At 36.8% G+C, this 11,044-nt stretch overlaps 1 protein-coding gene across 1 annotated transcript in view; it reads right to left on the reverse strand.

Annotated features, from left to right (window-relative positions):
* The window catches only part of map1a (microtubule associated protein 1A), a 30,676-nt gene extending 21,047 nt beyond the window's left edge, over window positions 1–9,629 (reverse strand). Inside the window, exons 1-2 of the mRNA XM_005808098.2 lie at window positions 9,410–9,629; window positions 8,406–8,507 (exon numbers count right to left, since the gene is read on the reverse strand). Coding sequence (XP_005808155.2) covers window positions 8,406–8,507; window positions 9,410–9,629 — 322 coding nt within the window. The remainder of the gene's footprint in view (window positions 1–8,405; window positions 8,508–9,409) is intronic.
* Between the last annotated feature and the right edge of the window lie 1,415 nt (window positions 9,630–11,044).

Here is an 11,044-nt window from a genome sequence, read left to right on the forward strand (position 1 = left end):
TGAAGTTCTGTGTTGAAGTGAAAACTGCTTCTGTTTCTTACCCAATAGCAGCAGTAAACATCAGCCTGTGACGTTTATTTTAAAAAATAAAGGTTTAGTTTGATGCAAGCTTGCACCTTTTAGACTCAAAACTAAATAATATTTCAATTAAACAAATCTATCTAAATCCTATGTGTTTATTGTTGGGTATTAAAGGTAAATGAGGCTGAAAATAAAAAGGAGTGACTTAGAAAAAAACATTTTGAATTAATGCAGAGTCGTCAGTGAACCCAGATGAACTAAAACCCAAATAGACTCAGAAAAGTCTGTTTGTCTAAATGTTTTATGGACTCTTTGCTCTCTTGTCTCTTTGTTCCTGAAATAACATGGAGAATAATTCTCTTTGGTGCAGAAAATGTTTATTTCAGGAAAATAACCTTCATCCTCTGAGTCTATAATTAAACCTTTTCTAATAAAGGAACAAACTTCAGTGGGATGAGGGTCTTTACACAAAAACATAATCCTGCAGATTTGCCTAAATTTTAAAAAAGGTGAACTTTGTCCTGTAAACTTGTCCTTAAATGCTGATTTAACTCGTCACAATAAAACTGGAAAATAATCTCAATCTGACGGTTTCAGCGTTGTTAATAACTCATCTACTGCAGCAGTAAACACAGAACTAATGGAGTCTGGTTTCATTAGTGTCTGCAGATTAGTTCAAGCTTTCACTCAGATCCTCCACTGACCGAAAAACACCCAGTGGAGCGACTCAGTCCAGCCCTCTGCATCCTAAAGAATTCATATTTTAGCATAAAGAATGTCAACCTGAAACTCTTAAATCCTTTTTTATATGATTAATAATTAATAGGTATAGCACTTTAACATTAGCTTTCTCTAAATACTATGGTGGTATATCACATTAGCATTAGCTTCCACTAAATACCATACTATCTTTTCATTAGAGTCCACCGACTACAATGTTGGCATAGAACGTTAGCGTTAGCTTGCACCAAATAATACGCTGGTGTAGAGTTTTATTATTAGCTTCCACTAAATATCACACCCACCGCTTTAATGTTTCTGGAACAAGTGTTTAGTTAGTTCTTTAGAGTTAGCACCGCTAACTTGCACAGTTAGCGGTGCTAACTCTAAATGACAAACTGTGTTACATAGCAAACGACATGTTCTTTAAAAATAAACAATCGGAAAGCCTGAAAAACTGCAGGTTAAAATCTGATTCAATCCTCTAATTGTCCCAGAATATGGAGCCCAGGGGATAAATCAACACTCTTTCATGATTTTAGCAAAGTCTTCTGCAGGCTTCTGTCATTACAACATGGTGCTCTCTGCTGACCTCCTGTTTTCTTAATGTCTGTGCAATAAGCCAGTTAATGAAACCGAGCTCCTTCACAGCTGCTGTAGCAGCATCGTCTCCGATGCCTGTTGGTCTCCTCTAAAGGTCACGCAGCTCTTATGGCCGACCCGCCACGCCTTTTTTCTCCCCTCAACCGCTCAACGATGCCAGGCGTCCTCATCTTCTCTCCCCTCCCTCCTTCGCCGCTTTACATCATCCCTTTAAATCCGTCTTGCACGCGGCAGCTGGACGTAGTATTTTTTTCCTCCAGTAGTAGCAGATTAATGCATTTTCTGGGAAACGTTCCCGATCTGTTTGTCTCTGAATGACGCAACCCATCTGAAGGTCAAGAGTTTTCTCCTTTTTTACATGGAAATTCTGTTAAACATTTATAGATTTAGTTTGATTTTGCTTTCTTAACCACTCTGTAGTAAATACAAAAAGCAGCTTTCTAATCTAAGAAGGGGAAAAAAGCTTTCAAAACCAACATGGCTCCATTAAATAACAAAAAACTATTTTTTGTGGTGAAGTTTCTCCAGTCACACCCATGCCTAATTACCACCAGACCGAAATAATGAAGAAATAATTAAGTAAAACACATCTGACAACTTGAAGTCGGCTATAAGATGTCAGAAAACAACACATCTGCTCCCGATTTAAAGAAACAAAGCCCCTGACATTAAGTGATGAGCGCCGCTAGCTAAAAAGCTAGTTGCGCTAACCTTAAACCACTAATTATGAACTTTAGTTCTGCTAATGCTAAATCAACTAATTGCTACATCCACATAGCAATTAGCAGAAGCAACATAGCTCCATAAAATAACAAAAAACTAATTTTTGTGGTGAAGTTTCTCTAGTCACACAGATGCCTCATTACTATCAGACCTGTATCAACAAATAATTGATAAAGTAAACACATCTGATAACTGGCAGTCAGCTTTGAGATCTTAAAAAACAACACATATACTCCCGATTTAAAGAAATAAGATCCCTGACATTAAGCAGTGGGCGCCGCTAGCTAAAAAGCTAGCTGCACTAACACTAATCATAAACTTTATTTCTGCTAATGCTAAAGCTTTACATCAACATAGCAATTAGCAGAAGCTAATGCTAACTTCAACCATGTTGACACCCACCATATATCAATGACACATGTTACATCATAGCATATCGCCCTCATCAGGGCTAAATTAGTCATTACACACCAACCTGTTAGTTCAGTGTTGCTAAATCTGTTGCTAATTTTGCCTAATTGGCCAGGTCAGGACAGAAGCACCTCAATAGATTTTAAGCTGTTTTAAACGGAAAGCAATGCATTATGGGAACTAAATAAAACAAACCAGGTGAATTTTTGCATGTATTTGTTTAATTAACACCTTCATGTAAGTGTTGTATTTTTCTGTATAGCTCACATTTGTTGCACACTTTCCATTTGCTCAGTTGAAAAAATAATAATAATCTGAGAGGAAATAGCAGAATAAAACGTCCTCTCAAAATAATAGCATAAACATTTTCATCCAGCTGCTTGAAGAAGATAAAACTTCAACAAAGATTTCAAAATTTATTCAACTGAAAGTTGTGCAGTAAATTAGCAGTTCAAAATTAATTCAAGGGAATTGATGAAACAGTCGTTTCATTCAAATTAAAAAGGTTCTAGTTCATTTAAAGTGGATAAAAAATGTGAATACAGCCTTGATGGAGTGACTCTGAAAGGAGAGTTTGAATCGACGTATCTTCATGGAACAGCAAAGGAAACAGGGAGTGAGATATTTGTTGTTGCCTGCATGGAGCATTTTTCTTACCACTTATGCCTGCAGCCTCTCTTCTTTCTGGCACAGTTCGCATTACAATCATTAAACACTCAGAAGTCATGCATTAGTGTTAGTCTGTCTGGTGTGGATGGAAGAACCTGAAACAGGAGGGGCAACATCTTCAGGAACAACCCCGGCTGCATGAGAACGATGGGGCAAATCAATAAACAGCGCTGAATTTTAAACCGGGACACACAGGCAGCGCCTACAATCAATAACGTGTCTGAGTTTTTACTGCTATCTGAAATACATGTAAGATATATTGAATTACAGTGTTATTCAAGATGCATGTAAGTAGAATTATGACTAGCCAGAACAAAAAGCAAGATATTGCAAATTTATTTCATGACTAGTTATAATTTAATAGTACATATCTGAAATAATATTTCAGATAATCAGTAATTCATTGTAGATATCTTGAACGGAAGCTTACATACAACCGAATGGTAAATCTGACGTCATTTGATCCAGTCGAAATATAAATAGAGATATCTTAATTTACTAATCCGTAGTCATAAACCGATTTCAAATATCTGGACTGTAAGTGTGGTGAAACCATTTATGTTAAAACGGTCTGCCATAGAAACTGCGTTTCCATAGACCGGAGGTCATCATACAGGAGCTGTCCTAGCTAGCTACATTAGCTAAGCAAGTACTATATACAGTTAGTACTACAGTGAATATCACTGATATTTGTCCTAGTAATACACAGAGGTGTGTAGAGTACTCAGAGAATGGTGATGTACTTTTATTGTTTATAAGTTAGATAGGAATGAGGTGAGAGCTAGTTCTAAGCTTGTGGTTTGTTTATTGTTGTCATAGCAACTCCTTAGCAACTGCCTGCCAAGATGGCTGTCGGTTACAAAGTTTCCGAAATTGTGACGTCACATTAGAGCTATTGTATGTTTTAGAATTACGAAAATACATTGGCTTTATGGAAATACGCCATTTCGATAAAATTGACGGGTTTTTTTTAGCTTAATTAGGATTTTTTTACGGCCATATTGAAATAGATGTATTTTGCAAAGCACTTCATGCGATCAACAACCAGGTGTTACTGCTGGCAGAAGAAGACGACAAGAAGTGGTAGAAGGATGATGGTGCAGCTCGATTTTTATCTGTTACAGATTTTTCAAAAATTAAATCTTCAACGAAAAAAAATTCTATTAATTGATAAAATTGTTATTACCCAGGCCTACCTTAACTCCTAATCAAACCACGAATCGTGTTTTGATGAGCTATGTAAAAACTGTGATTAAATCATCAGAAAGCTGACAGCAACACAAGCTGCATGTGTGAGGTTATCATCCGAAGGTTTCTGCTTTTCTCAGCACATTGCGATGATTTACTCTGCATCTGAGAGGCTCCTCAGGCAGAAATCAATAGAGGAAGACTACAGCAGGCCAAAGATGTGCAGCGTGGGAGAGAAAGTCATAAAAAGCTCTTCTGTTGGTTCAGCAACACAAAATTAAATCTCCCTACTGAGAGAAAATGACATAAAGACCAGACAAAAATGACATTACATGAGTTGTAACAATTATGCTGTGTCTGCAGTATTACATTACTGTCACTTCTCTATTACTTTAGATAGCCTTCTGTGCCCTTTTCCCCTTTAAGGGAATGTTGAAACTCTTAAAGTGGGATTCTGGGAAAAAAACTGAATAGTTTTAGTGAATTCAGTTTAGAAAATTAGGTGGTCAGACCAAATAAGTCAACACTTTCCAAACGGTTCAACCAAAAAACCACAATCAAGCAAGGAACACAAATTGTCTAAAAAAACAAAATCACTTTTATCATTTAGTTATTTTGTAGCTGAAGTAATCAACATTTCAACCATTTTGCTCAAATGTTGATTTCAAGGTTTTAAAAAAAGGACAAAATGTGAACTAATTTACTTCAGACCCAAAGAATATTCTTAAATAGCTTGACATGAAACTACAGAGATGTGTTTTTTTTAGTTTTAGTGATTTTACAAGATATGACCATTGGTGGTTAACATCAGTCCATCGACTTCTTTCTGTATTTATTAAATAATAAATGTCCCTAAACAAACTGCGGAGCAATGAGCCGTTGGCAGTGGTTAAAAATTAAACTAAGCTAAAGTTAAAAACATAGAAAACATGACAAAGTTACTGTATGTAATTGATTTTGTTTAGAATATGTGCTAAGATAAAATAAGAAATGTAAAGAAAACACAGAGCTGATCCTAATTTACACCACGGTTATTGACGGCAACAGAAAAAGGGGGAGGAGCTGTCAGTTACGGGTTGCTATGGTAACCACCAACCGTCAAGAGCAGCACAACAGAACCGGTAAGTTCTGTCAAGAGGAATCAAGTTTTTGACAAAACAAAATGAATTTGAAGAGTAAATAAACACATTTTGACAAACTTCTAAATTTTTTAATTGTTTAATATTGCAAGACAATTATTGTTTTGCAATATTAATATTATTAAAATAAAACCCAGCTGTTACATATGTACATTAATCCCTCAGATAAGTGGTTTCAGATGATATTTGTACACCAGATCTTTGTAGCGTTGATGGTCCCTGTTTCCCCTGAGGGTCTCTGATTCCACCCGGTTCTGTTTCACCAGTTATCAATCCGCAGAGCCGCTCCACTGGGCCTCTATTAATCGCGCCGTGTGGGTGACAGCTTCATTCATCCTCCTCTTCCTCCTCTCTTGGGGAGAAAGGAGATCTTTTATGTAGCCTGGCTGTCTGTGTGCCTCATTGTTCAGCGAGGAAACAGTGATGTCACCAGCTGAGAACCAATCACAGACCTCGATTGATGAACTGACCAAAGGCTCAGTGGTGGTGTGTAGTCAAAGTCCGAGGTCTGGCCACACCCCGTTAGCATGCTCAAAAACTCACCATTTGTTCAAATTTTACTGCTCTATCCCTTAAGATCATTCGAACCAGATTTGAAGCCGATCGATCCAAACCTCAAGGATGAGTTGGAACAAATGCAGAGTTTACATATGGCCAAAAGAGGGTCAGCATTTCAACTTCAATCCAAGATGACCGACTTCCTGTTTGTTGTGCAGCAGTGGTTCCCAAACTTCTCAGCCTGTGACCCCAAAATAATAACACTGCCAGAGGCTAGCAACCACCTAAAAATATATATATAAAATGTTTTCCCTCTACTTATTTAAAAATAAATATGAATAATTTTAAGATGAACTAAAATCCGTATTAATATAGAGTTTTTAATGAAACATTTAATGATATTTTAATGTAGCTATGTATTTAATATTCTCCCTCTTGGCCCTAAGTACACTTCAGGAGTCGCATCACTATGATTCTGAAAACCATCCACAACCCCCCAGTTAGTGTTTTTATGGCCCCTCCAGGGCTCCCGACCCCTACTTTGGGAACCCCTACAGCAGAGTACAGTACAACAGAGTTTTGAATAGACAATAGCAATTGAACCAGTTCAGGTAGCAATATATGACCACAGTGGAAAACATATGATGTGACATAAAGTTCATCCAAGTCATGAAAATGGGAAACTGTTTGATTGAAAAGCCTCAAAAATTGCGGCCATCTTGAAAAATTATTTATTTTTAATCATATAAGCTCCATTTTCATTGGTATGCTGATTAAATTGATAGTGATTTCAGCTGATATAACGAGTCAGAAAAAATGCAATAAGAATATTGTAAACTATATAATCTCTTAATTTATAATATGCAATAATCTGATAACACACCTGCATATTTTAGAAGTTACTGCTGTTAAATCCTCTGCTTTTCATCACATTCTGCTAGTAAATTTAAATCAACTGCTGACAGAATCACCAAAAATCTTTAATTTTCCTATCTGATCAATTTTACAGTATTTTGTTTTACTGCCACGTCTCTTTATTTGTAAGTATCTAAATTTATAAACTTCTTGATTTTGATTATACTTTCCATCTGACAATTAATTCATCACAACTTTGGTGTATAAATTCACACATTGTTCATAATTCTGCACCATCCGTCCCACACTCCCATCATTTGATCATCTGCATGTTTTTTCTGATTAAGTTATATTTAGAGGTGTCATGATTTTACACATAATTACAGAAACACTCCACATAAAAAGGGGCCCAGTAAAAATGAGTGAAAAGCCTTAGAACAGGATCTCAACCCGAGTATATTTTTATATGAATGTGCCTTAAGATTAAAAAAATATGCTTGTGAATGCAAAATAAAGCTTTTTAAAAAAGAAAACATCTTATTTGAACTGGTCATAAACAAAAAGAATGAATGAATGAATAATAATTAAAAAAAACATAAATATATGAAACATTTAAAAATAATAAAAAAAACACTTCTGCATTTCATGAAGTTGTATATTTCCAGCTGACTACGATTTAAAGCAAATTCATTTTTTTCATGTAAATGTATTTATATTCTTCATATTAATTGATAAGTGGATTTTCATGTTGCTCAGTTCCTGTCTGCAGTTTCTTTTCATTTTCTCAGATATTCAGGTGAAAACAGATGAAAACAGTTTGAATGGTTAAAAAACAATATAGTCAGTCAGAAATTATCATAAATAATCAGCTGATTTAACTTAGAAAACTTGCATGAAAAATCAAAGATAAGCCTCTGTTGCTGTGTTAAGTTAAGTGGAGGTGACCAGTGAGTGGTGGAGCAGGTTTCCTCTCTCTGTGCTCTTTGTGTCTGGGTTTGTCGGCCATGTTGGCGGCGCTGCCCCCACCAGCCGCTGCGTTAGTATTCATGGCACGGCGTCGGGAGCCGCAGTGTGACGGGCAGAAACGAGGAGGCCGCTTTCCAAAAGGTAAACACAAACGAGCTGGGGGGATTTAAACCCCCTCTGAACCACATCTGAGGACTGACCTTTCAGATTAAAAGCACTTCCTGATCGCTTTTCCACACTGACCTTTCAGAAATGTTTCTCTGCCAAGCAGTCAGAAACACTCCCTGAGTTATTTTAAATCAACGTCAATAAGAGCAGCTCACAGAAGGGAAAATTATAAAATAGATTCCACAAAACCTTACCAAAACTATTATCTATAAGCAGGGTCAGTCCAAGGCATGTACGAGTTAAGCAGCTGCTTAACTCGTAAATCAAATGAAAAATGCTGATTAATTCGTTTTTACAAAGCAGCAGAAATGTGTTTTAGACAAAACTCCACTCGTATTCTGTCCATCCAGACTGATCACAGCCCACACACACACGGCTTTACACACCAGGAAGTCCTGCTGCCGTTCAAAGCTTCTGCAAAATGATCGATGAACTGAGTCTGACCTTTGACCTGAGGAGAAAACTGAGCGGTGTGTCTGTTCCTGAACAGCTGTAGCTCCTTATTCAGGTCGCAGACAGACAGGTCGACGTTCCAGGAAAGCAGACCTGATACAGAGGAAACAACAAACAGAAAGAGATATAAGCGGTCATATTCACACTTCAGGTTTGAGGCATAAATCTGTATATTTTTGAGTTCCAGTATTTTTTTTATTTAAACAAAAAAACAATAAGCTAAAATGTACATCTCCAATATATATTTTGTATAAATACTGAAATCTGAAAATAGTCTATGGGTCATATTTCTTTTCTGACTTGAAATGCAAATTAATTTTTGTTGTAAATTATTTTGTATTTTACTTAAAAAGTTCTTTTATCATTATCACAACATTGCTAGGCCTGTCACTGAAACTTTGCTGGATGATAAATTGTCCCAGAAGTTATTGAGATAAATTATAACATTGTCATTTTGAGCCCATTTTCAAGTTATATAACAAGAATGTTATAATGATTGATTGATTGATTGATTGATTGATTGATTGATTGATTGATTGATTGATTGATTGATTGATTGATTGATTGATTGATTGATTGATTGATTGATTGATTGATTGATTGAATGCATTCTCAAAGATAAGTGAACTTTGAAGTCTAACAAACATTTAGCCCTAAACTTGGAAGACATTTTAAATATCCAAACAAGTACAATGAATTATAAAGTTTCTGTAAACAAAAGTAGTCTTCAAAAAAGTGCTAGTTGAGACCAAAACAAAAAACTGAAAATTTTTCATCCAATTTTTGGTAGAGAGAAAAGAGAAAAACAATAAATCATGCAAATGGAAATTATTAATAGTTTTATTTTATCATAAAATTCATTGATTTATTTCTTATTGGCCTAAATATCAGCCACATCAAGGTTCCAGGGGCCACAAAATGGCCCTCGACCCGCACTTTGAACACCGCAGTCCGAGTAAAGCGGTTCGGTTTTTTTTTGTTTTTTTTTGTCTCACCTCCTGTGATCTGACTCCGCGCCGCTTCCAGGTGATAGTCTGTGGAAATCTCTCCGATCGCGATCAGCACCCGGTAGTTTCTGTTCCGGACCGCTGGGACGTCGATCCGGTCCGGTTCTGCCCGCTCCGCCGAGCCCGAGGTCTCCATGGTAACAGCGCCGGCAGCGGACGCCGAGCTCTCTCCCATCTCCATGACAACTGCATCCGGAGCGAGCATCATGACGGTGCAGGATGGGCTCTGGGCGAGGCAAAGCGTCTGATTGGATGGGCGTTGATGTGGCTATGTGACGTCATGGCTTCTGATTGGATGGATTTCAGGAATAATTTTGGTCATATTTCATGCGGGGCAGCAGGAGGAGGCGACGCAGAGACATTTCTAAATTTGAAAACGAGTCGATTGGAGATGATCCGTCTCGTTTTTCATGTTCAAACCCCGGAAATAAACCCGGTCCGCAGATCAGAGCCGCTCCGTTTCTGTCGGTGTCACTGTGAGTGCCAGGCAGCGCGTTTTCTGACGGACCTTTATTCTCCAACAGAGACGCGTCTGTTGCAAGAGATCCGCGCTGACAAAGAGAGATCCTCTTATTTTAGCCTTCATTTGCATAAACTGCAGCACAAAAGCTGAAAGTCGGCCATTATGATGACAATAACTGCGCGCACGTGACTGTAGTGAGACACAGACAGTGAGACACGGACTGGTACTGTGGGTTCATCCAGTTCACACGACAACACACAGACACAGATAAAAAAATATAAAACTCCAAAATGCTGACTTCATGCTTTTAATATTCATTTTTAACATAACAAGCAATAAAAAAATCTTTGGACTATGTTTCAATTGTTGACATCTTTAACATGATGCAGTGAACTTTATGTTACGCCCATTTAAATGATTTATTTTTTTTACCAAAAGCAAATGCAAAGAAGTATTAGACACACAGGCCAGATATTTAACATGAGGTAAGTATCTGGATTAATTTAATTCAGTTTAATTGAATTCAATTCATTACAACTCAGTTCAGTTGCATTGATTCAATGGGGTTCAATCAATTCAGTTCAGTTTGATGCAGTTCAGTTCAATTTAAATGAATTCAGTTTAATTCAATTCAGTTTAGTTCCAATCAATTCACGTCACTTCAGCACAATTAATTTCAATTCGATTCGTTTTTTTTATTCAATTCAATTCATTACAGGTCAGTTCGATTCCTTTCGATTCAGTTCATTCAGTTTAGTTCATTTATTTTCAGTTTAATTCTGTTCATTTCAATTTAATTCAATTCAGTTTAATTGGATTGAATTAAATTATTCCAATTCAGCTCAATTCAGTTAAATTATTAAATCATTTTCAGTTATTTCTTTTTTATTCAGCTCATTCCATTTTCATTTCGTTCAGTTCACTCCAATTCAGTTCATTTTAGTGTCATTTAGATTCCAATACGGAGCCGTTTCATTACGGCGGAGCTGAATTTAGCTGATGGCATAATGGAGGAGTACAGGCAGTATCTGGAGCATCTGACAGTCATTTACACCAGAGACTGGAGCAGCTGCACAGGTTGTGTTGTAGATGCATTATTACCTTTGATTGGAGGTTTTCACTTCTTGTTATTTTGAGTCAAATAGAGAAACACCACCATG

This window comes from Xiphophorus maculatus, chromosome 4 (assembly GCF_002775205.1).
Source record: "Xiphophorus maculatus strain JP 163 A chromosome 4, X_maculatus-5.0-male, whole genome shotgun sequence".
Classification (NCBI taxonomy): domain Eukaryota; kingdom Metazoa; phylum Chordata; class Actinopteri; order Cyprinodontiformes; family Poeciliidae; genus Xiphophorus; species Xiphophorus maculatus.